At 38.9% G+C, this 26,782-nt stretch overlaps 2 protein-coding genes across 2 annotated transcripts in view; both read right to left on the bottom strand.

Annotated features, from left to right (window-relative positions):
• Positions 1 to 11,287: 11,287 nt before the first annotated feature.
• On the bottom strand, positions 11,288 to 16,383 carry LOC114489690 (putative protein ZNF720). The gene is made up of 3 exons (XM_028503556.1): positions 16,369 to 16,383; positions 11,731 to 11,857; positions 11,288 to 11,391 (listed from the first exon to the last, which is right to left on the bottom strand). Exons 1-3 carry the CDS (start codon positions 16,381 to 16,383, stop codon positions 11,288 to 11,290), a joined length of 246 nt encoding a protein of 81 aa, XP_028359357.1.
• A 468-nt stretch (positions 16,384 to 16,851) lies between these two features.
• LOC114489643 (zinc finger protein 501-like) overlaps positions 16,852 to 26,782 on the bottom strand; it is a 40,908-nt gene continuing 30,977 nt past the window's right edge. The window contains 1 exon segment of the mRNA XM_036016175.1: positions 16,852 to 17,063. Within this exon segment, the coding sequence (XP_035872068.1) occupies positions 16,852 to 17,063 (212 nt within the window).

The following is a 26,782-nucleotide window of genomic DNA, read 5'->3' as shown; positions in this document are numbered from 1 at the left end:
AAAAGCAAAAAAAAAACAAAAAACAAAAAAAACCACTTTATTTATTTTCACAGAGTGGGTGAGGAGGGAGAAAGAGAGTAACAGAAACATCAATGTGTGGTTCCCTCTAGTGTGTCCCATATTGGGGATCTGGCCAGAAAACCAGGCATGTGGTCTGACTGGGAATGAACTGTCGACTTTGTGGTTCACAGGATGACACATAATCCACTGAGCTACAGAATTCAGGAAACTTTTGCTGGGATGTTGATCTGTTCTTTCATTTGGGGCATATTTCTTTGTCTCCTTTCACCTGTTACATTCCAAGGGATGGATCCTTAGTTATTTTCCAGGGCAGGACAACCTACTTTGCTGGGTTGTGGTATTGTTGTAGGGCAGTGGTCAGAGAGGGAACAATCCTGCTTGCTCCTCTCTCAACCTGCTTCCAGTCAATTCTCCCAACACCCTCAAGGAAATTGCCCTTGCTGGTGATAATTATGTGCTGAGTGGGCTTATGTGCCTCCTTGAATCACATGGCGACCTGCAACAGTCTCTTCTGTGAGACTCTGAGATTCTCCAGCTCCTGTAACTTCCACAGGTTTATATAGCCAGAGGTTTTGTGTCTCAGTTTCCCATGCTGGAACCCTATATTGCACTGTCTCTCTTCTTTCCCCATTGTTCTCCTGGTTTAATTGGACATGAATGTAATAACCCCTGGTCCACCAACTGTCACCTCATCTCCCCTGTCCACCAGCCATTGCCTCATACACCTAATATGCCAGCCACCACCTTGCTACTCATCATCTACACACTAACTGAGTATTTCTACCCCTCCTATCAGTATGAATGAATGTTTCTTCTTTAACTCCTGGGTTTTCTGACTTCCATACAGTTGAATCTCTGCCACTTCTGCTGTTTTATTTTGTTTTGTTTTGTTTTGTTTTGTTTTCAAATTGGTTGTTATCCTTCTTTTGTTGTGCAAGAAAGCAAAGGATGTCTGTGCATGCCTTCATTTTGGCCAGCAGTGACAAGGTCACTCTTTACTAATAAATTCAAGGTCTCTGGTCCATGTTGCATACTTCTCAGTCGCACAAAAAGGAAGACATAGAAAATAAGTCACACATGATTTGCAGTTGAATAAAGTGTATACAATTTACATTTATTAAGATATAAGAAACATAGCAGTAAAATTTTTATTTGAAAATTTACTATACTTACATTGAGAAAAAAAGATTATTCTTGATATGAGACTATTTTCTAAAACATACAGTAAAAAAATAGATGTTTAGTTTTACTAAAAACTTGAGATACGATTTTCAAAAAAAAAAAAAAAACACATAGGCAAATGCACATAGAGACTTCATGGATATCCCCCGGCCCTTTTTCTAACTGAGAAGAATGAAAACATCTTAAAAGAGTAAAAGGACAAAGTCACTCAATTGTTAAAATTTTATACACACCTTCACACATACTTGTACATATGGACACTTAGTGGAAATGAGATACATAGAACATAAAAGTTTATATCAATATAAATCAAGGTTATTTTGTGATTCTGTAAATACAGTGGGTCTGTCACTCAAAGATACCATGTGTGTTTTATAAACACAGTGACTGAGGCATGCAGAAGGACATGTCCTCATTCTTTTGACACTACTCTCAAAATACATAAATAAGAAAGTTACTATATGAAAATGACCTTAAGTAAACATTCATTTCTTCCAATGTCAACCACATGTACCTCTCATGTTCAGTACACTAATTGTGCATTTAAATAGCAACACTTTCTAACAAATTGTGTTAGTATATTTTATTGATTGTTCTTTACAGAATGTTCAGAGTGATTTCCACTGGAAATCTTCATTTTTTTTTTTACCACTGATATATGGAAGTGATGCTGTGGTCACATGAACTTAAACATATATATCCCTGCTCCACCGATACCTGAGCCCCTGAGACCATCCCAAAATACATTGCACACAGCTGCTTCCCAGGTCAATCTGTCAAAGAGGAGATGTGTTCCATGTTTGATGGTTATTAATTAAAGGCAGAGATTCTTAAGCTGGGGCAGCTTAGATGAAGACAATGCACAGAAGGATCTGAAACAAAGGTAAAAGCAATGAGCAGAAACCACTGCTCTTGTCACTCATGAATAGAAAATGAATGAAGTAGAAAAAAACAACCTCACTTTCAAAGAATATCAAAGAAAAGAAATAAAGGTTGATGATACATATTGCAATCATGTTAGGAGGAAAAGCAAGCACAACCTCTGACCCAGGACATATCTTTTACCAGAGAGGCTTCCATATACTCCTGGTGCTGCTCCTCCTCTGAGTTCAGTTATCAGGCCACCATGTGCTAAGGAGTCAAGTTTGCATTTTGAGAATGTGTCCTCAAAGGCACAGCCCTTTTGCCTAAACCCACCACAATCACTGGTAGAAGGACCTGGAAATGCTGAAATTCTAATCCTCTCATCTCCTTTCTCACAAAGAAGCAGTAAAACAAACTGCTACCGGGAGAGCACACTGAGTTTCTTTTTCTGTCGTCATGTGTTCTCTAATCCCGCCGAGGTCCACAAACTCCTACAGCAAGAAGAACATGGCCTAGCCTTCTGAACCCCAAACAAAAGAGAGAATTTCAATATCTCACCTCAATAAAGCCTGCTCTCCCCTCTCACAGATGCATTCCAGAGAACTCCTTCTAATCAATGGATTCAACTGAGCATCATCTGGGACTCCTCTTTCCACAAAGAACCACCCAGTGAAGTTTAGTAAATCTATGAGGGAAGCACAGCTGATGTCATTTCTTAGATCTCCTCAGGTGATCCAATTCCAACTCGAAGAGGTAAAGTTTAGGTGTATAAAGAATGCAGAACCCTTAGAGATCAAAGCCCCAGTTGGCTTCGATAATGTGTCTTGCTGCCACTGCCCTTGCTTTCAGAACTCCTCCAAACAAATCTATCTGAAGTGTGTGTGCTATTAAACTCGGAGGATATCAAAGGTCAATTTGGCACATCTGCACCCTGGGGAGCAATTTGGGATTCTTAGTCCAGGAAAATCGAGGCATACAGATTGTTTGCTCTACTTGACTTAGCACTTTAAATGGTGAGGGGTGGACTGGTTTCCCAGGAAATGTCTCTCAGCAGAAAATTCACAAAAGAGCAGTGGAGAAACCTAGGCTAGGGGAGCCTCAGTGATTGCATGACAATGGGCCCACTGCCCAGCAGGTGACAGGTCAGGGTTTGGAGCTGTCTCACATATAGTCTGCACTTGCCGTTGCTGGAGGTTCTGCAGTGAGTATTTCAACCAAAGTAGTGACCCTCGGGCTTCACGTGTCCAGGAATGTGAACTCAGAGGATCAGTATCGAAGTAGAAACACAAGACAGATGATTTTCATGAGATTCTGAGATCTATAACTACCTCCCGAGTCTCAGAAAAGTCACATGAGTGCTTTATTAAAGCCCACAGGGGTGGGAGTCTGAACGGAGCACGTCCTGCGATGGGCTGCATCTGAATACAGGCCTGGTAGTGGCGGACACTTGCGTTGAGCAGCCATGAGGAGGTTGCTGGGTGGGGACCAGGTCTCTTTTCTACATATTTCTCTGGTTGTATTCTTCCATTTTGACTATTCTATTTTACTTGGAACCATTTTTTATGGCTTCAACATGATTAGAAAATTTCTGAGATTTCTGTCAAAAATTAAGATTATGATACTCCCATAAATTCTAGATGACTCTTTGACACATTATATTTGTAATCTTTCTCTCACATTTGTATTTAATGTAGTTTAGTACTGTATGACTCTCAATTCAATACTTTACCATATCCATTAATGGCCCGGCGGTGTCACAGAGAAGTGCTGGTTGTGGTGGAAAATCCTACAATTTTCTGACCAGGAGTGTCTGATTTTAGTGTGATGGTGAGTGTGGTTATATTACTCTGACTAAAGGGGTCACAGAGGATGGAAAACACACTAGAAATGTTTCCCCCCAGGAAAGAAGGAAAACTGTGATTTTTTGTTCATAAGAACACTCTGCATTTCCAAAAGAACAACACAAATCTTTTAAATGTACACAAAGTACTATAGCAAGACAAAATAGGTTTTTAACCCCAAACCAATACTTGATGAATTTTAGAGGATTTCCACTGATACAAAAAGTTTTTCAATTATATTTAAATCGTATTTAAATTATATTTTCTATATTTTACTCCCATCCCAACCCACCCACCCAGCCCTCCCCTCCTCCCTCCCATTTCCAACAGCCCCTAGTTTTTATCCATGTGCCCTTTATACTCGTTCCTGTAAACCCTTCCCCTTTTCCCATGAAATTCCTTCTCCTCTCCTCTCTGAACTCTGTCAGACTGTTCTTTATTTCAGTGTCTTTGGTTATATTCTGCTTGTTTCTTTGTTTTGTTGTTTAGGTTCCTGGTAAAGGTGAGATCATAGGGTACTTGTCTCTCACTGCTTGACTTATGTCGCTTAGCATACTACTTTCCAGTTGCATCCATGCTGTTGCAAAGGGTAGGAGCCACTTCCTTCTTTCTGCTGCTTAGAATTCCATTATATAAATGTACCATAGTTTTTTGATCCATTCATTTATTGATGGGCTCCTAGGTTGCTTCAAACATTTGCCTATTGTAAATTGTGCTGCTATGAAAATTGGGGTGCATATGTTCTTTTGGATTGGTGTTTTAGGGTTCTTAGGATATAATCCAAGCAGTGGCATTGCTGGTTCAAAAGGAAGATCCATTTTTAGTTTCCCGAGAAACTTCGATAAAGTTTTCCAGAGTGGTTGTACCAGTCTGCAGTTCCACGAACAGTGTACTAGGGTCCCCTTTTCACTACAACCTCTCCAACACTTGTTGTTTGTTGCTTTGTGTATGATGGCCATTTTGACTGGTGTGAAGACGTATCTCATTGTGGTTTTAATTTGCATCTCTCTGATAGCTAGTGATATTGAGCATCTTTTCATCTGTTTCTGGATCCTCTGTATGTCCTCGGAGAAGTTTCTGTTCAATTCCTTTGTTCATTTTTAATTGGGTTGCTTGCCTTCTTAGAGTGGAGTCATGTAACTTCTTTATATAGTTTGGAGATTAAACGCTTGTTTTAGGTATCATTGGCAAATATGTTTTCCCATACAGTTGGTTCTCTTTTTATTTTGATACTATTTTCTCTAGCTGTGGAGAAACGTTTTATTTTGAAGATATCACATTTGTTTATTCTTTCCTTTATACCCCTTGCTCTGGGGCACATATCAGTAACAATGTTGTTGCATGAAATATCTGAGATTTTCCTGCCTGTTTTCCTCTAGGACTTTAATGGTGACATGCCTTATATTTAAGTCTTTTATCCACCTTGAATTTGTTTTTGTGTATGGTGTAAGTTGGTGCTCGAGTTTCATTTTTTTGCACATAGCTGTCCAGTTCTCCTAACACCATTTGTTGAAGAGACTGTTTTTACTCCATTTTATGTCGCTGCCCCCTTTGTCAAATATTAATTGACCATAGAGACTTGGGCTTATTTCTGGGCTATCGTTTTTGTTCCATTGGTCCATGTACCTGTTGTTATGCCAGCACCAGGCTGTTTTGATTACAGTGGCCTTGTAATACAGTTTGGTATCAGGTATTGTGATCCCTCCTACTTTGCTTTTCTTTCTCAAAATTACAGCAGCTGTTTGGGGTTGTTCATGGTTCCATATAAATTTTTGAAGTGCTTGTTCTATGTCTTTGAAATATGCCATTGGTACATAAATAGGTATTGCATTGAATCTTTAAATTGCTTTGGGTATTATGGACATTTTGATAATATTAATTCTTCCAGTCCATGAACATGTTATATGTTTCCATTTGTTTGTGTCTTCGTTAATTTCGTTCTTCAGTGTTGTGTAGTTTTCTACATTCAGGTCTTTTACTTCCTTTGTCAGATTTATTCTTAGGTATTTTTTTTTTTCTTTTTGCTATGTCAAATGGGATTTTTTTCCTGATTTCTGTTTCTGCTGTTTTATTGTTTGCATACAAAATTTCCATTGATTTCTGGATATTGACCTTGTATCCCGCAGTTTTTGCCAAATTTGTTTATTAGGTCAGGCAGTTTTTTTGGTAGAGTCTATAGGATTGTCTAGGTACACTATCATGTCATCTTCAAACAGGTACAGTTTTGTTTCCTCCTTTCCTATTTGGATGCCTTTTATTTCCTTTTCTTATGTGATCACTGTGGCTAAAACTCCCGATACTATATTGAATAGAATTGGTGAAAGTGGGCAACCTTGTCTTGTTCCTGATCTTAGTAGAAAAGAATTTAGTTTTTCCCTGTTGACTATGATGTTGCCTGTAGGTCTCTCAGGTATGACCTTTATTATGTTGGGGGATGCTCCCTCTATTCCCACTTTCTGAGTGATTTTATAAAAAATGGGTGCTGTACCTTATCAAATGCTTTTTCTGCATCTATTGATATGATCATGTGATTTTTGTCTTTGCTTTTGTTTACGTGATGTATTACATTTACTAATTTGTGAATATTGAACCATCCTTGCATCCCTGGGATGAATCCCACTTGGTCATGGTGTATGAGCATTTTACTGTATTGTTGCATGTGCTTTGCCAATATTTTGTTGAGGATTTAAGCATCTATGTTCATCAGTGATATTGGCCTGAAGTTTCCTTTCTTTCTTGTGTCTTAATCTGGTTTTGGGATTAGGATGGTGCTGGCTTCATAAAAAGAGTTTGGGAGTCTCCCATCATTCTGGATTTTTTGGAATGGCGTGTGAAGGACAGAGATTAACTCTTCCTTAAATGCTTTGTAGAATTCACTGGTGAAACCATCTGGATTCTGACTTTTGTGTGTTGGGAGTTTTTTGATTACTGCTTCAATTTCATCTGCTGTTATTGGTCTGTTCATGCTTTCTGCTTCATTTTATTGAGTTTTGGAAGAGTATATTTTTATAGAAATTTATTCATTTCTCCTAGGTTTTTAAATTTCTTGGCACACAGTATTTCATTGTTATTTCTTACAACCCTTTGTATTTCTCTGCTGTCAGTTGTAATCTCTCCTCTTTCATTTTAGATTGTGTTTATTTAGATCCTTTCTCTTTTTTTTCTTGATGAGCCTGCTTAAAGGCTTCTCAATTTTGTTGATCTTTTCAAAGAACCAGCTCCTGGATTTATTGATCCTTAGAATTGTGCTTTTAGTCTCTATGTCATTTATTTCTGCTCTGATCTTGGTTATTTCCTTCCTTCTGCTTGCTTTGGGCTGCCTTTGTTGTTTTCCTTGAGTTCTTGTAGAAGTAGGGTTAGGTTTTCTGTTTGAAATGTTTCTCCCTTTTATAGGTAGGCCTGTATTGCTATGAACTTCCCTCTCAGGAGTGCCTTGCTGTGTCCCATAAATTTTGGGTTGTTGTGAGTTCATTTTCATTTGTCTCCACAATTTTTTTTATGTCTTCCATTATATCATGATTCAGCCACTCCTGGTTTAATAGTATGCTGTTCAATCTCCATGATTTTGAGTATTTCGGGTTTCTTCCCTCAGGGTTGGTTTCTAGTTCTAGTCCCTTGTGGTCAGAGAAAATGCTTGGTATAATTTCAGTGTTTCTAAATTTGTTGAATCTTGCTTTGTGTCCTATCACGTGGTCTATCTTTGAAAATGTTCCATGTGTGTTTGAAAAGAATGTGTATTTACCTTCTTTGGGATGAAGGGCTCTCTATATGTCAGTTAAGCCCGTTTACTCTAGGGCATTGTTGAATGCCACAATATGTATGTTGATATTTTGTTTGGAAGATCTGTCCATTTTTGACAGTGGGGTGTTAAAATCCCCTGCTATAATTGTGTTGCTGTCAATATCCTGTTTAAGTCCTCTAAGATTTTCTTTATCTATTTGGGTGCTCCTATGTTGGGTGCATATATATTTACAATGTTTATGTCTTCTTGGTCAATTCTTCCCTTGAGTATTATGAAGTGACCTCCTGGGGCTCTTTTTATGGCCCTTTTTTGGAAGTCTGTTTTGTCTGAGTATTGCTAACCTGGCTTTTTCTTTTCCCTGTTCATTTGCTTGGAAATTTGTTTCCACCCCTTCACTTTTAGTCTGTGTAGATCTATTGTCCTGAGTGGGTCTCTTGTAGGCAACCTATGTGTGGGTCATTCTTTCTTATCCATTCAGCTATCCTATGTCTTTTTATTGGGTCCTTTAATCCATTTACATTTAAGGTTATTATTGATAGGTACTTATTCATTGCCATTTTCGTACCTGTGTTCCTCTCTCTCATTTTCTCTTTTCCTTCTTTTCTTTAAAGCAGGCCCTTTAGCATCTCTTTCAGCACTGGTATGGTGGAGATGTATTCTTTTTTTATTTTTTTAAAGTCACTCTTTTTTTTAAGATTTTATTTATTTATTTCTTAGAGAGGGAAGGGAGGGAGAAAGAGAAAGAGAAACATCAATGTGTGGTTTCTGGGCGCCGTGGCCTGCAACCCAGGCATGTGCCCTGACTGGGAATTGAACCTGTGACACTTTGATTCACAGCCCACACTGAATCCAGTGAGCTATGCCAGCCAGGGCACAGCAGTGTATTCTTTTAGACATCTTTTGTCTGGAAAGCTTCTTTTAGGCCTTCTATTTTTATTGAGAGCCTTGCTTGGGAATGTAGCCTTGGTTGCAGATCTCTGGTTCTCATTACTTGGAATACTTCTTGCGAATATCGTTTAGCTTGGAGTGTTTCCACTGAGAAGTCAACTGTTAGCCTTATTGGGGCTCCCTGGTATGTTACTTCCTGTTTCTCCCTTGCTGCCTTTAAGATTCTCTCTTTGTCTTGGCATTTTGCCATTTAATTATGATATACTTTGAAGTGACCCTCTGTGGGTTCCTCTTGGTTGGAACTCTGTGTTTCCTGAATATGTGTGACTTTTTCTCTCATCAAATTAGGAAATTTTTCCATTGTTACCTTTTCAAATAGGTGTTCTAACCCTTGCTCTTCTTCTCCTTCTGGTATCCCTATTATACGGATATTATTGCATTTTATATTGTCTCACATATCTCTTAATCCTTCTCCATTCTTTCTGAGCCTCTCTTCTTTTTCTTGCTCTTTCTGGGTGTTTTCTTCTATGTTGTCCTCTAATTCACTGATCTGATCTTCTGCTTCATTGATCCTGCTTTTCATTCTTTCTACTGTGTTCTTCAGTTCAAAAATTGTTTTCTTCATTTCTTCTTGGCCCTTGTTGATAGTTTCCATTCCCTTTTTTCATGTTGATGTAGTTTTCAGTGAGTTCATTGTAGCTTCCCTGTAGTTTCTGGTAGCTTATTGTGAGCTCATTGAGCTTCCTGACAATCATTGCTTTGAACTCAATATCTGATAGTTGAATTGCCTCTACTTCATTTAGCGTTCTTTCTGAGGTTTCCTCCTGTCTTTTCACTTGGAGATTGTTTGTTTGCCTTCCCGTTGTTTGTGAGACTCTTCTTGTTAGCCAGAGCTTCTTAAATTGATCTGTTCTGGCTCCCTGGGTTTGTGGTGTGAACTTCTGTAGTAGAACATCAGTGAGTTTCAGTGGTGCAGTTTCCTCAATCTCCCGAGCTCACTGGTCTTGGATTGTCATTTAAGTTGGCTTTGTGTTTGCCTTAGGGTTTTGATTGTTGTTGGGTCTTTCTTTAGTGCTTCCTTCCCACCAGCTGGTTAAATGAGGGTCACTCTGTCCACCACCTCTTGTATTATTTTGTACTGGTGAGGGCAGGTTGTATTGAAGCTGGTTCTTCCATGTTTATAAAGTTTTAAGGACTCCCTCTTGCTCTTGTTCAGTTGTTTGTATTGGGTACTGTCTCTACTGTTTAGTTGTATTTCCATATAGGTCCTGGATTGAGGTTTGTGTGGTTACCACTCCCTCCTTCACCTTCTTCTGTTGCTATGTGTTAGTGGTCCCTTTTTTATTGGGTTTCCTCTTCCAGTGGGTATCCTGGTGTTCTCTGCTTCCACCTACTCTTTTTTTGTGATCATTTGGAGGGGGGAGGCAAAATGGTTTATGGCAGCAAGAGGGTATTCTATGATATTTACTGTAGCAGCCAGTAAAGAAGAGATAGGAGATCCTTTCACTACGTATACTGTTAACCATGATCTTCCACCCAGCTAGCTGATTTTTAGAAAGGATGGAAAGAAGATAAGACTCTTGTTGGGGAAGGAAGCATTGTGAGTTGGATCTATAAAGCAGGGATGTTGTGGGAGGTCACATTCTGAGGTAAGGTGAGAGTAAAGGATAGTAAATAGGTGTAGTGTGTGAGAGAGTAGAGTTAACCACTACAGTAATAAAGTACAGGAAATTTTGAAATGGTCTAAGACCTGGGTGGGGTCTTGTAAAGTAATTACAATTGCAAGGAACAGCAATTATTTAGAATAATATTAGGGAAACAATCATATGACAGAATCTATGAGATCTAGGTAACAAGAATAGAGAGTACATAACCTCAAGTAGTGTGCTAGTGGGACACAGGTGAGTTACAGGACAGTAGATTAGCAATACACTATAAAAGTGATATCAGGAGAAAGCTGTCAGGTCATACAATATCACCAGACTAGTAAAGCAGACTATACAAAAAGAAGAGCGATACAAAACTACTATTAAAAAAAGAAGATGTAAAATACTGGAAAAATAAAAATAATACAAATATGCACTAACTTGCAGGTTCTCTGTAATAGCAGAGTGAAATTTGTCTCATTGTCCCAGCTGTTGCGATGCCCCTTCTTTGGTTTCAACTATGGTCTTTCCACAGATCCAGCATTTTGTCTCACTTATAGGTATTTAAAAAATAAAAATAGAAAAGGCAGAGGAAGGAAGGAAGAAAAATATAATTGGAGAAAAGAAAGGAGGAAAGAATAAAACAAGAAAGCCGGAAAGAGAGGAAAAATAAATTAAAAGATAATAAAAATAATAAAAAATAAAAAAATAAGAATTGTTAAAAAATAGAATAAAATTAAAAAGTCTCTTGGTTTCAAAGTGGCCAAACCGGTTTTTCTGCTCTTGCTGGCTGTGGCAGGCTGAGGGGCGATTGTTATGTCTTTTCTTTCTCGGTCAGCTGTATTTATTTTTATAGAGGGAGGGCTTTGGCTGAAACTGCTACTTTGATAATAGAGTTCACTGGAGTCATAGCAGAATTCTGAAAGCACGGATGAGCATAGGATACTGTTGGAGATGAACTGGCCCTCTATGACAGCAACAGAAATAAGCTTAGGCTTTTCAAAATTCTTTCCACTGAAGCACAGCTTCCCAAACCTCACTTGAAGGTTTGGCTTCCTCTGAGACCTTTGTGTTACTCACTTGTCACATCTGCATCTGCATTCTCACCTACCTGGAGGATCTGATATCACCTTTTTCCTGCAAACATTCCAGCACTCCCTCATTTCTTCTAAAAATGTGACCAGGACTGGCTTAGAAACAACAAGACCTGTGTACAAAATAAATATTATTATTTTTTAAAGAGTCCTCATTTCCAATCTATGTTGTGCTCAGGTAAGAACACCACAGGAAAATTAAAATATTCTAGAAGACTGTTTTCCAAAGTACTGTTTCCTGATGGCACCTTAACAGTTCTAACATAAATTTTTCAGTGGGTTCCTAAGGACCATAGTTCCCGAAGCCATTATTTTCTACAGTATATAACTTCCAAGTTCTTCCTTGTGATTATGAACCTGAAAGTCTACCATACAAAGTCAAGTTTGCAAAAGGTGTTATATAAAGCAGATCCTGTGGGTGGGGCAGGCAATGTGAAGGAAGTCAGCCTCACCCAGAGAGACCAGGTTGCTGTAATTCTCCAGCATCACATCTGAGTACAATTTCCGCTGACCTGGGTCCAGGCATTCCCACTCCTCCCCAGAGAAATCTACTGACACATCCTTGAAGGTCAAAGATTCCTGGGAAAAAAAAAAGAGGCAAATTTATCAAGGAGACACCAGCACAGTTCTCCGTGTCATCTAACATGAAAAGTGTTAGAAGTTTTTTTGACCTAAGAGATATCCTGCATCATTCAGTAAGGTCACTTTGACTGTCTAATACTCTCTAATGTATTTTGTAACATCAACAAGTGAGGATAATACATTTCTAAAATTCCAATGTAAACATATTACATTTTAGGAAAATAAACTTTAAAATGAAGGAACAGACACAGGCATACAGATTGTTGAATGTTATATTTGTATCATTCAGAATCAGCTGCATATACATCTCAGCTACAAAAGGCATCATGAGTTGAAAGTGTAAGTAACTTCTTTGGGTTTCATTCAGGGAACAAAAATGTCCTTGAGTGAAAATGCAGATTTTGATTTAACAGTTCTGGGTGATGCCTGTGTTTCCACATTTTTCAGAAATTCACCTAAGTATTCTTTATTGATTATTCTGTTATAATTGTCCCATTTTGCTTTTCTTTTCATCCTCAACCCTGCAACCACCCTGCTCTATAATTGTTTGACTAAGTTCATGTCCATGGGCCATACAAGTAAGTTCTAGGTCTTCTCCATTTCTTCTACTATTTTAAATTCCCCCTGTGTGGTACACACTATTTAGCTTCTTCTTTCCTGTACCTTCTCCCCCATGCTCTCCTCACGCCTACCCCACTCTTCACCCTCCATATGATCTCCATTTCAGTGAATTTGTCCCTCTTCAAGTAGTTTGTTTATTTTGTGGTTCTTTTGGATTTGCTTTATATGTTCAGTTGTTAATACCGTTTGTTTATTGTCCTTTCACTCTTCATATTTTCGCCATCTTCTTTTTCTTAGATTAAGTACCTTGATCATTTCATGTAAGGGCTTGGACATAATGAACTCCTTTAACTTGACCAAAGCTGGGAAGCACTTGATTTGGCCTTCTGTTCTAAATAATAGGTTTCCTGGCTAGATTAATCTTGGATGTAGGCCCCTACATAACATGGCTTTGAATACTTCTTTCCAGCCCCTTCTTGCCTGCAAGGTTTCTTTTGACCAAACAGCTTATAGTCATTATGGGAACCCCTTTGTAGGTCACACTCCTTTTGTGGTGCTGGGTTTAACATTCTTTTCTTATCTTTTATCTTGGGTAATTGAATTGTGATTTGCCTTGGCACATTCCTCCTTGGGTGCAACTTCTTTTGGTCTTTGAGAGCTTCCTTTACTTGCATGTGTATTTCCTTCACCAGATATGGTATGTTTTCCTCCATTATTTCCCAAATCAGTTTTTCATTTCATCTCTTCCTCCTCTCCTCCTGGCATGGCTATAAGTAGAATGTAGGAAGGTTTAAAGTTGTCCCAGAGTCTACTCAGCCTCTCATCTTTTTAAATTCTTGTTTCTTCATTCTACTCTGGTTGAATATTTCTTCCTTCTGGTCCAAATTATTGTTTTGAGTTCTGGTTTCCTTCTTTTCCTTTCCCCGTCGGTCCCCTGTGTATGTTTCTGTATTTTATTTTGTAGAGCCAGCTCTTCTTACTTTATATTGTACCTCCACTCAACCATTTCTATGAGCACCCTGCTTACCAGTGTTTTGAACTGTGCACAGAGTGGTTGGCTCCCTCTTTGGTGCTTAGGTCATTACAAAAAAAAAAATATATATATATATATTTTAGAGAGTGGGTAGGGACAATGAAAGAGAGTAAGAGAAACACCAATGTGTGGTTGCCTCTAGCATACCACATACTGGGGACTTGGGCAGAAAACGAGGCATGTTCCTGAACTTGGAATTAAACCAGAAACTGTTTGGTTCACAGGCTGGCAGGTCATCTCATGAACTAGAGCAGCCAGGCAGGTTTTTCTGGAATGTTGATACATTCCTTTCACTTGTGCCATATTTCAATGTCTCATTGTACCTGTTATGTTCCTAGAGTTCGATCCTTAGTATTTGCCAGGGAAGGTCCACCCAATTTGCTGTGTTGTGGTGCTGTTTGTGGGGCAGGGTTCAGACAGGGAACAATCCTGCTTGCTCATCTCTCACTCACCTTTCAATCAATTACCCCACTACCCTCAAGCAAACTGCCATTTCTGGTGTTAATTCTATAGTGAGTGGTCTTTTGTACATCCTAGGATCCCTGCAAAAGAATTTTTTGTAAGACTGAGAGTTTCTCCTGCTGCTGCAACTTTCAATTTTTTTTTTTTTTTTTTTTTTTTTATATAGACAGAGGTATTGTGGCTTCAGTTTCCTGCACTCAAACCCTGGAGTGTGCTGTCCCTCTCATTCACCTGTTGCTGTCCATCATGTCCACCAACTAAGCGTCTTCTCAATTTTTTTTTATTTCTTTCTTCATTCTTTTCTGATTGGATTTTTATTTCTTTCTTCTCGTCCACACTGTTGATTTGAGTCCAGGTTTCCTTCCTCTTACTTTTAGTTCCCTGTACATTTTCCTTTATTTTACTTAGCATAACCTTCATTTTTTTTTCACCTAATTCATGGCCATCCTTATTAGCGGTGTTTTGAACTGTGCATCTTATAGGTTGGCTATCTCGTTGTCATTTAGTCGTATTTTTTTCTGGGGTATTAATCTGTTATTTTAGTTGGGACTTTTTTTTTGGTCTTGATGCACCTGTTACATTGTCCAAGGCAGAGCTTTAGGTGGTACTCAGAGCAGGGTAACCCACATCGCTGGGTTGTGATGCTATATGTGGGGAAAGGGTCCAAGAGGGAACAATGGCACTCGCTCCAATCTGTGCCAGATTTCAGTCATTTCCCCTGCTTCCCACAAGCAAAGTGGGTCCTTCTGGTGCTTATTCCAGTGTGGGTGGTTTTATATAAGCACAGAAAGGAAGACAGAGAAAATAAGTCATACATGACTTTGGGTAGAACAAATTTTATAAAATCCACATTTCCCAAGAAGTAAGAAACATTGCAGCAACAATTTTATTTGAAAATTCAGTATAGTTACTTTGAGAACAAGGTTATTCTTGATAGAATATTTTCTAAAATGTAGAGTAAAAGGGTGACATTGAGTTTTACTCCAACCTTGACCTAATTTTTTTTTTTTTTTTAAACACTGGCAACTGCACATAGAGAAGTCAGGGATGTGTACTGCTCTGTTTGTAACTGAGAAGCATTAATATATTTTAAGAGAGTAAAAAGAAAAAAATAACTCAACATTTTATGCACATAGTCAGACATTCTCATACATAAGAAACTAGGTACTAATGAAAAGTAATAGAGCACCAAATTTCTATATCAATGTAATCTAGATTATTTGATGATTCTATAAGTCTGGTGAATTTCCGCGTGAAAGATAACCTTTGTGTTTTCTAAACACAATAAAAGATAAAAGCATAATAATAGAAAAGAAGTTAGGGCTATTGTTTCTTATAATTTTATTTCTTGGAAAATGATTCTGTCATGTGTGGAGAGCTAGATCTTATCAATTGAACTGAATTAAATATACACTTATAATATGATTATTGAAAAATTACCTGAAATATGAAAAGTGATAATGTAGAGTATGTCTGTGAAATGACTATGTTATATAACAAAAATTTACAAGAACAAGTCCCCACTGATTACATCCTTTATGTCAAAAGGAAATGATCTCTATGAAATAAATGTAGGGCCTTCATTTTCCAAAGCAAAAAGAAGTTAAAAAGACAACAAAAGTGTCCAGATGAAATGGGATTTTTTTTCACATCCCTCAATAATTCCCTGCTAGACTCTTGCTAATGATAAAGGAAAAACTATTATCTCTACACTGAAGAGTGCACCTCAGCCAAGTGACTATCAGGTGGATTGGAACAATGGATATTCAGTGACTGAGGCATGCACAAGGACATGTCCTAAATGGTGAAACACTAATGTTTTAATACATAAATAAGAAAGTCATTATATGAACATAATCATAAGTAAACATTCAGTTTTTCAATGTCAATCCACAGCTACCTCTCATATTTAGTACATTAATTGTGTATTTAAACGGCAAGACTTTCTTATCAATTGAGTGACAAAGTCTATTCTACTGACTGTTTTCTGAACATTCAAAGTGATTCTCACTGGAAAATTTGAATTTTCTTACCTCTGATGTACAGAGGTGATGCTTTGGCCACATGAACTTAACCATATATATCCCTGCTCCCCCAATACCAGAGCTTCTGAGCCCATCCCAGAAAAGATATTGCACATGGCCACAGTCCAAGGTTGACCTGTCACAGAGGAGAAGAGATCCGAGGTTGAAGATTATTGATTAAAGGAAACAATCCTTGATCTCAGGCAGCCTACATAAAGAGAATGTGCAGAATGCCCTGGGACAAAGGGGAAACTACTGTACATAAACTACTGCCATTCAGAATCATAAAAAGAAACAGAAAGAAGTAGATTAAACCAACTTCACTATCCAATAACATCAAACAAAATGAGTAACGGTTGTGGGTTCTTAATCTAATCATATGAGGAGAGATAGTTAGTACAGCCTCTGACTGAGGACCCATGTTTTACCTGAGAAGCTGCCATGTCCTTTTGGTGCTGACCCTCCTCCTACTCTCGGTTCTATTTTCAGGAGACTATAAAGGGAGGAGTCAAGTTTACATTTTGAGAATGTGTCTTCAAAGGTAGAGCACTTTTATCTAATCCCACCACAATCACTGACAGAAAGACCTGACAATACTGAAAGGCCCACCTTCTCTTTCCCTTTGTCACGAGGAGGCAGGACAATAAGCTGCTACTTGGAGATCACACTGAGTTTCACATTCTGTTTCCATATGCTCTCTCCTTCCATAGAGAACCACAAACTGCTACAGCAATAATGCGTGTTGCTCTCCTGAACCCCACAACCAGCAGAGCATTCTGTTCTCTCTCATGAACAAAGCCTGTCCTCCCCTCTCATAGATGCATTCCAGAGCCCTCCTGCCAATCAGTGGGTTCATGTGAATATCTCCTAGAGTACCACATTCAACAATAATCCCTCATTGGGGAAGTTCACTACCTCTGTCTGGGAGCACACAGGCAATGCCATTTCTTAGATCTCCTCAGGTGATCTAATAAAAACTTGAAGGGGTACAGTTTAGCTATAAAAAGCATGCAGTACCCATTGGAATCAAGGTCCCACGTGGCATCCATGACCTGCCTCGATGACCCTGCACTGGCTTTCACAACTCCTCTCCTCCAAAGCACTCTCCCTGTCTGAAGTGCATCTTCATAAACAGAAAGAACATCAAAAGGAATTCAGCACATCTCCACCATTTGGAGCAATTTGGGATCCACAGACCATGAACAGTAAGGGGCACAGACTGTTTGCTCTCCCTGACTCGTGATTTTAAAAGGTGAAGGGTTGGCCAGCTGTATAGGCAACATCTCTCAGCATCAAACCCACAAAAGAAAGATAGAGAAGCCTAGGCCCAAAGGGTCTCAGTGGTTCCGGGAAAATGACCCTTCCACCCAGCAGCAAACAGGTCAGGATGTGGGGCTGTCTCACCTGTATTCTGCACTCACATTTGAGGGAGGCCCAGCAGCGGGCATTTCAACCACAGTAGTGACCCTGGGGTGCCAGGTGCCCAGGAATGTGAACTCAGAGGATCAGTTTGGAACTGGAAGCTCCAAACCAGTGAAGATTTGTATGGAATTCTCAGTTCTGTAACTAGTTTCCAAAGTCTCATGCAGTCCAAGGATGTTGGAAGTGTGCATATGCACTTTATCGAAACACACAGGGGTGGGAGTCTCAGCAGTGCACTTCCAGAGATGGGCAGCATCTGAATGCAGGCCTTGTCATGGTGGAGACTTGTGGGGAAGAACTCTGAAGAGGTCACTGGCTTGGGTCCTGGACACTTTTCTACATATTTATCCTTGGTTAAATATATATATTTGGTAGCAACATATATATTTTTATTAATATTTTAATATATTTTATTGATTATGCTATTATAGTTCTCCCATATCCCCTTTTATACCTCTACACCCTGCACACTCACTTCCACCCACATCCTGAGTGTTTAGTTCATGTCCACAATTCATACATAGAAATTCTTTGGCTTCTACATTCCCTATGCTAAACTTAACCTTCCCCTGTGTATTTTCTACCTACCACCTATGCTACTTATTCTCTGTATCTTTTCCCTCTCTCCACCCCTGCACTCCCCTGCTGATAACCCTCTATGTGATCTCCATTTCTGTGATTCTGTCTCTCTTCTAGTTGTTTGTTTAGTTTCTTTTTGTGTTTCTTTTAGGTGTGGTTGTTAATAACTATGAGTTTGTTTTCATTTTCCGGTTCATATTTTTTATATTTTTCTTAGGTAGGTCCCTCTAACACTTCATATAATAAGGGCTTGGTGATGATGAGCTCCCTTAACTTGACCTTGTCTGGGAAGCACTTGATTTGCCCTTCTGTTCTAAATAACAGATTTGCTGCATACAGTAATCTTGGATGTATACCCCTCCCTTTCATGACTTGGAATAATTGTTTCCAGCCCCTTCTTGTCCGCAAGGTTTCTTTTGACAAACCCGCTCCTAGTTTTCTGGGAATCCCTTTGTAGGTAACTCTTTTTGTTTTGTTGCATTTAAGACTCTCTCCTTAGCTTTCATGTTGGGTAATGAGATTTGATGTGTCTTGGTGTGTTCCTCCTTGGGTTGAACTTCTTTGGGACTATAAAAGCTCCCTTTGCTTGCATATATTTCCCTTTACCAGACTCAGTAAGTTTCTCTTCATTGTTTTTCAATGCAGGTTTCCATTTTTTGCTCTTCCTCTTCTCCTTCTGGCACCCCTAAAATTAGGATGTGGAAAGGTTTAAAGTTGTCTGAGACCTATCTCACCTCTCATTTTCTTCTATTCCTATTTCTTCATTCTACTCTGGTTAAATATTTATTTCTTCCTTCAGGTTCCAATTTTCAATTTGAGTCTCTGCTAGTCCCTATTTTGTTCCTTTCACTGTTGGTCCCCTGTATATGACTCTGCATTTCACCTTGCAGAGCATGCACCTCCTCCTTTATTTCGTACATCTACTCAACCATTTTTGTGACTATCCTGATTACCAGTGTAGTGAAATCTGCATCTGTTTTGTTGGTTACCTATACAGGGCTTAGTTCGTTAAAAAAAAATTAGTTACTTTTACAGAGTGGGTAGGGAAGGAGAAAGAGAGTAAGAGAAACATCCATGTGTGTTTTCCTCTAGTGTGCACCATACTGGGGATCTGGCCAGCAAACCAGGCATGTGGTCTGAATGGGAACTGAACTGGCAACTCTTCGGTTCACAGGCTGCCACTTCATCCACTGAGCTACAGCAGCCAGGCCACTTCTGTTGGAATGTTGATCTGTTCTTTCATTTGGGCCATGTTTCTTTGTCTCGTTTCACCTGTTACATTCAAAGGGATGGAGACTTACTTATTTTCCAGTGAAGGACAACCCACTTTGCTGGGTTGTGGTGCTGTTTGTGGGAAAGGCGTCAGAGATGGGACAATCCTGCTTGCTCATCTCTGACCCAGTTTGTAATCAATTCTCCCAATACCCTCAAGCAAATTTCCCTTTCTGGTGATCATTCTGTGGTGAGAGGGCTTGTGTACCTCCTCGGATTGTGGCAGATAAAGAAAACTCCAAAAGTTTCTTATGCTCTGTAACTGTAACACTTGCAAAATTTCACACAGGACTGTAGAAGCTGACAAGTTGTAACCAAAGCAATGGCCAGTTACTCAAGGTCGTACACAGACTCCCATGATAAGCTCCTGTGTTCTGTAGCTTCTGCAAATTCCTCCTGTGTTTTCTCTTTGTCTCCCATATAAGGTAGCTGGACCTAACTTATGCATTCAGCTTCTGTAACCTTGCTTCGCCACATAGGTAGGAAGCCTGGGACTATTTAAATCCCGGGAGAGTGAGGATCCATGCTCAGAGGATTTGGATGTTAACCACCCCCTCTGGGCCCCCGGGTAATAAAGTCTGTGCTTTGTTATCTCCCCGCCTGTGGGTGGATTTTCCACAGCAAGATCACAAGGAGACCTGCAATAGAGTCTTCTCTGAGACTCTGAGTTTCTCCCACTCCTGAAACCTTCACAAAATTTTATAGCCAGAGGTTTTGTGGCTTCAGTTTCCTGTGCTGAAACCCTAGATTGCATTGTCTGTCTTCTTCCCCATTGTTCTCCTGGTTTATATGGTCAGGAATGTAATACCACTTGGTCCACCAACTGCCACCTCACACCCAGCCCATCAGCTGCTGCCTCATACACCTGGTATGCCAGCCACCACCTTGCTGCACATCATCTACACACTAACTGAGTATCTCTGCCCCTCCTCTCAGTATGGATGAAGGTTTCTTCTTCAACCCCTTGGTTGTCTGACTTCCACAGAGTTCAATCCCTACCACATCAGCTGTTCTGTTGTTTTCAAATTGGTTATTCTCCTTCTTTTGTTTGTGCAAGGAAGCAAAGGATGTCTAGGTATGCCTTCATTTTGGCTGGCTATGACAAGCTCACTCTTTACTAATGAAGCCATGGTCTCTGGTACATGTGCCATAGTTGTCAATGGCACAAAAAGAATGGCACAGAAAATAAGTCACACATGATTTGGAGTTGAATGAATTGTATAAAATATACATTTCTCAAGATGTAAGAAATAAAGCAACCAAAATTTAATCTGAAAATTTAGTATAGTTACTTTGAGAACAATATCATTCTTGATATCAGAATATTTTCTGAAACATACAGTAAAACATATATCTTTAGTTTTACTCAAAACTTGACCAACAATTAAAAAAAAAAGCATAGGCAAATACACATAGAGACCTCATGGATGTTCACTGCTCTTTTTCTAATGGAGAAGAATGAGAGCATCTTAAAAGAGTAAAAAGACAAAGTAACTCAATTGTTAACATTTTATGCACATAGTCAAAAATATTTGTACATATGGAAACTTGGTGGAAATCAAAGAAACAGAACATAAAATATCTATATCAATATAAATCAAGGTTATTTTCTGATTCTGTAAATATGGTGAGTCTGTCACTCAAAGATAACATGTGTGTTTTATAAAAAAAGATACATAACGATAGAAAAGGAGTTAAAGCTATGATTTGTTAGTGCTTTATTTCTTTGAGAACATTTCTGTATCACTAGTGCAAACTACATCTGACCAATTTATCTGAAGTAAACATATGTTTAAAACATGATTCTTGTAAAATTATCTGAAAATATAAAAGGTGATAATGTAGAATGTGTCTGTGGCCTGACTATGCAATATACCAAAATTTACAGGAACAAGGCTTCACTGATTCAATTCTACATGTCAAAAGCCAATGATCTCTACAAAATAAATCTAGGGCCTTCATTTTCCAAAGCAAACAGAAGTTAAAAGGGCAACAAAAGTTTAAAGATGAAGTGTGATAGTTTTTTCACATCCCTCAATAACTCCCTGCTAGACTCTTGTTATTGATAAAGGAAAATTATTAACTCTACACTGAAGAGAGAACCTCAGCCAAGTGAGTATCACTTAGATGGGAACAATGGATATGCAGTGCCTGAGACATGCATACATCGTGTATTTATAGTTTTGACACTACTGTCACAATACACAAATAAAAAGTTATTATGTGATAATAATCATAAGTAAAATTTAATTTCTTCCAATGTCAATCCACATGTACCTCTCATGTTCAGTACAGTAATTGAGTATTTAAATAGACAATGTTTCTTACCAATTGAGTGGAAAAGTCTATTCTACTGATTGTTCTTTTACAGAACATCCAGAGTGATTCTCACTGGAAAATCTGCATTTTCTTACCACTGATATACGGAAGTGATTCTGCTGACACATGCACTTAAACACATATACCGCTGCTCCAACAACGCCCGAGCCCCTGAGCCCATCCCAAAACACATTGCAAGCAGCTGCCTTCCCAGGTTGATCTGTCAAACAGGAGATGCGTTCCATGTTTGATGGTTATTAATTAAAGGCAGGAATTATTGACCTGGGGCAGCCTAGATAAAGAGAATGCACAGAAGGACCTGAGACAAAGGCAAAAGGACTGAGCAGAAACTACTTCCCTTGACAATCATAAACAGAAAATGAAAGAAATAGAAAAACAACCTCACTATCAAATAACATCACAGAAAAGAATAATAAGTTGCTGATTCTAATCAAATCATATTAGGAGGAAAAGCAAGCACAGCATCTGACCCAGGACACATCTTTTACCCAAGAAGCTGCCATATCCTCCTCGTCCTGCTCCTCCTCCTCCTCTGAGTTCAGTTATCAGGCCACCATGTGCTGAGGAGTCAAGTTTGCATTTTGAGAATGTGTCCTCAAAGGCACAGCCCTTTTGCCTAAACCCACCACAATCACTGGCAGAAGGACCTGGAAATGCTGAAAGCCCCACCCTCTGATCTCCTTTCTCACAAAGAAACAGGAAAACAAACTGGTACAGGTAGACCACACTGAGGTTTTTTTTTTTTTTTTTTTTTCTGTCTTCATGTGCTCTCTCCTCCAAAAGAGGTCCACAAACTGCTATAGCAAGATGAACATGGGGTGCTCCATTGAACCGCCACCAACACAGCATTTCAATATCTCACCTGAATAAATCCTGCTCTGCCCTCTAACAGATGCATTCCAGTGCCCTCCTCTTAATCAATGGGTTCAGCTTAGCATCACCTGGGACTCCTCATTCAACAAGGATGGCCCAACCAGAGAAGTTTAGTAACTCTGTCAGGGAGCACAGCTGACATCACTTCTTGTATCCTCTCAGGTGATCTAAATCCAACTTAAATGGGTGAAGTTTAGGTGTATAAAGCATGCAGATCCCATTGGGATCAAAGCCACACTTGGAATCCATAATGGGTTTTGCTGCCACTGCCCTTGCATTCAGAACTCCTGCAAACAAATCTCTCTATCTGCAGTGCATGTTATTAAACTCAGAGGATATCAAAGGGGGATTTGGCACATCTGCACCCTTGGGAGCAATTTGGGTTCCCTGGTCTAGGAACTCTGAAGCACAAATATTGTTTTCTCTACCTCACTTGTGACTTTAAATTGTGAGAGTTGGGCTGGTTTCCCAGGCAATGTTTCTCAGCAGAAAATTAAAAACAAACAAACAAACAAACAAAACGGTGGAGAAAACTCAGAAAGGAGGGACACAGCAATTGCAGGAAAATGGGACCTCCACTGTGCAGGGAACTTGGTCAGGGTTTGGGGGGGTCTCACCTATATTCCCCAATAACCGTTATTGGATGCTCAGCAGTGAATATTTCAACCAAAGTAGTGATCATCGGGGTTCACGTGTGCAGGAATGTGAACTCAGACGGTCAGTGTCCAACTTAAAACACTAGACAGATGAATATTTGCATGCCTTTCGGTGATCCCAAGTCTCCCAAAAGGCACATGCACACTTATCAAAGTGCCCAGGGGTGGGAGTCTGAGTGGAGCATTTCCTGTGATGGGTGGCACCTGAACACAGGCCTATTGGTGGTGGAGACATGCGTGGAGGAGCATTGAGGAGGTCACTGGTTCCAGACCAGGAGTCTTTTCTACATATTTCTCCATTTGTGTTCTTCACTTGACCACTCCCTTTGACTTGGGACCACTTTGTATGGCTTCAATATGATTAGAAAATTTGTGAGATTTCTGTCAATAATTAAGATTATGATACTCCCATAAATTTTAGATGACTCTTTGACACATTATATTTGTAATCTTTCTCTCACATTTGCATTTACTGTAGTTTAGTACAATATGACTCTAAATTCCATGTTACCATATCCATTAACTGCAGATTGGTGTCCCAGAGAACTGAAGGTTGTGGCAGAAATTCCTACAATTCAGTGACCAGGAGTGTCCGATTTTAGTGCAATGGTGAGTGTGGCCATAGCAGTCTGACTAAACGGGTCATAGAGGATGGAAAACACACTAGAAATGCTTCTCTCCAGAGGAGGAGGAAAACTGCATTGTTCCTTCATAAGAACACTCTGCCTCTCCAAAAAGAACACCGCACATTTTAAATGTGAACATAGTACTATAGCAAGACAAAATAAGTTCTTAGTCCCCAAGCAATTCTAGATGAATTTTACATGACTTCCAATGATACAAAAAGTTTTTTTTTAAAGAGCTTCCTATGCATGATTGCACCCCTCTGATGAATGGAAATAAATTTTTATATTGAAATGGATGTAAATCTCCAGTGAGACTCCTCTTATTCAAAGCCCTTTGTAAGGTCCTCCTCACATAACATGTTCTGGGGAAACACAGCGATCATATCTCAATATTTTTACCACTCAATAGAAAAAGTTGGTACCCATCGGATTCTGGCCCACAACACAATGTGCAGTTTTCCTGGAGAGAATGTAGTTCAGGGACCTATTTCTGGGGGCCAGAGGAAGGAATGATTCTTTTCTTGAGTCCAGTCATACTGAGAAGAAATATTTATCCCTTCTGTTTCCTTCTCCCTTATTGTACCTGCACACCTCTACTAGAAAGTATACCTTCTTCCTGAAATAAGCAGCTTTCCCAGCTTCTTTCTTCTTATACAATTTTAAAGTTTCAAAGAGTATTGTAACTTAATCAAGTTGCAGTGAGTTTTATGATACAACTTTCTACAAGTATAAACAACACAACAGTGTGTGTATATATATATATATATATATATATATATATATATATATATATAATATTTGAAAACAGAAGTGTGTATGGGAGAAGAGCACTTCCATTTTTATTCCCTACACCCACCACTTTTAGCAATACATATCTGACTCTTTACGTGCATTCCAGGGTCCTTTGCATCTCAGTCCTCCCTAGAATGTTAAGAGTAGTTTCCCAGCCCTAATTCATTGTGTTATATTAAGGAATTTTACCGGAGACATTAAATTAACTGCACTCTTACATCAAAGGGCTTGGAGGCCATGTCCTTCATTTGAAGTGCACCAGGGTTTTCACTTCAAGTGCACACTGAAATTATTTTCTAATGTTCAGTTTATGATTGAGGGATGACTCCCAATTCCATTCTTCAAGACCTGCCTGCAAATCACTCCTTCATTTTTGAAATCAGGGCTATAGAAATATGGTGTTAAATGCAGTGGAAAATTAAAATCACCTATAAAAGAATCACATTTATCATTTATTGATGGGAACAAATTATAGATGGAGGATATCGGGTGACAGTTGACATGGTAACTCCACTGCAGACATCACTTTCTCTGCTAAATGTGCTGGCTCTTCATATGAAACCAGTGAGAAAGAAACAGCCCCAAGTGTAGGCATTTGACAAAGGAGATGGTCTCCTTGTTTAAAAACCCACCCACAATCTTGGGATCTCTTTTCTTATTCACTCTATTTACTTTTACCTTACTGTATGCTGCTTGAACTTCTTACACTTACACTTGATTCTCAAGTACCTGACCACAGTCAACTTACACACAAATAGACTTCTGTTGACAACCTTTGACATTCTGTTTTTTTCCCATGAAACAAAGACCTAAAGCACGTCGTTTTGTTCACATTTATAGAGCAGTTAGTTTGTGTCTTTGTTGTATGTACATTTTCATTTCAAAGGAAGAAAGGCTATGAAAAATGTATTAAATTAAAAAAAATAATACAGTTGTACATGAACCATGAAACATATTTCTTCCAATCCAAATTTGCTTTAAAATAATTTTGGAAAATATTTTTTTATTTATTATCAGATGACAAGTGAGGGAGAAAGAGAGGGATAGAAACATCAATGTGCCTATGTGTCTGGTGCGTCTTGTACTGGGGACCTGTCCCTCAATCATCACATGTGACTTGCTTGGGATTGGAACTGGCAAACCTTGGAATCCCAGGCCAGCACTCAATCTGATGAACTACACCAATCAGGGCCTAAGTAGGTTTGAAATTACATTCTCATATCCTTCAGAAATGTCCTAATTGAGTAAATTTTTCCTTAATGATTCTTACCTAATAAACATGACAAAGCATTAATTTTCCTTAAACTTGTATAAAACTATCCTATGAAATGTATACAAATAGTATATTACAACCATTTTCAACAACTATGCCCTACAATGGAACCTATATGGGCATCCTCCACAAAAATGAAATTGTAATAAAGTATGTGAAGAATGAAAATAAGGTTGTTTCCCAACAAGGAATCAGCTGTTTCCAGAGTAAACATTCATTTTCTTATAGAAAAGCCTCTATCTATTTGTAAATGGTTGGCGATTTATATTTTTTAAGTCTTGCTCCATCTTGTCCTTCTTCTGTCAGTCTGGAAAAAAATGGAAAAGCAGTTTGAGAGTTTCCTTGTTTGATACCAGCTGAAGCTCCATACCTACAGCAGGGCTCTGCACCCCCGGTCCACCCTGGACACACCCTAAGACCTCAAAGCTCTCATCATTCTTTATTCTCTGAAGCCATGTGATTGGCCATCTTTGAATGGTCACCCTGATCTCCATAAAAAGCTTTTTTTTATGTTTTAGGGAGTTTTTGAACACTTTATAGTGCATGGCCTCATCAGTTTCAATACACAAACCAAATGCTGGATGTTTTTTGATTTCTTCCACTATGATTACTGCAAGTGACAATTAATAAAAAGTATTGGGTTTGAAAGTATGAAATGTCTAGCTTATCAAACAAATAACAGGTTCCTATTGTATACTGGTAACCACAGTAATTTTCCTAAGTGCTCCAAGCTCAAAACAAATATTTCATTATTTTTATTTTGATAAGTGAAATAAGCCAAGCACTAAAACACAAATGTCATATGATCTCATGTGTAATAGGAACCTAATGAACAAAACAAATAAGCAAAATGGAACCGGATGCCTGGGAACAAGGAAATGAATGAGAGAAACCCAAGGAGAGGTGCAGAGAGATAAGGGTGAAAAGAAGGGGAAGCAACTAGTGAAGGAACATGTATGGGAGATTCCAAGATAGGAACATATGGTGGGGATTGAGTTTGGGAATTGAG

Source organism: Phyllostomus discolor, chromosome 15 (genome assembly GCF_004126475.2).
Source record: "Phyllostomus discolor isolate MPI-MPIP mPhyDis1 chromosome 15, mPhyDis1.pri.v3, whole genome shotgun sequence".
Classification (NCBI taxonomy): Eukaryota; Metazoa; Chordata; class Mammalia; order Chiroptera; family Phyllostomidae; genus Phyllostomus; species Phyllostomus discolor.
This window is presented reverse-complemented; position numbering and strand designations above follow the sequence as displayed.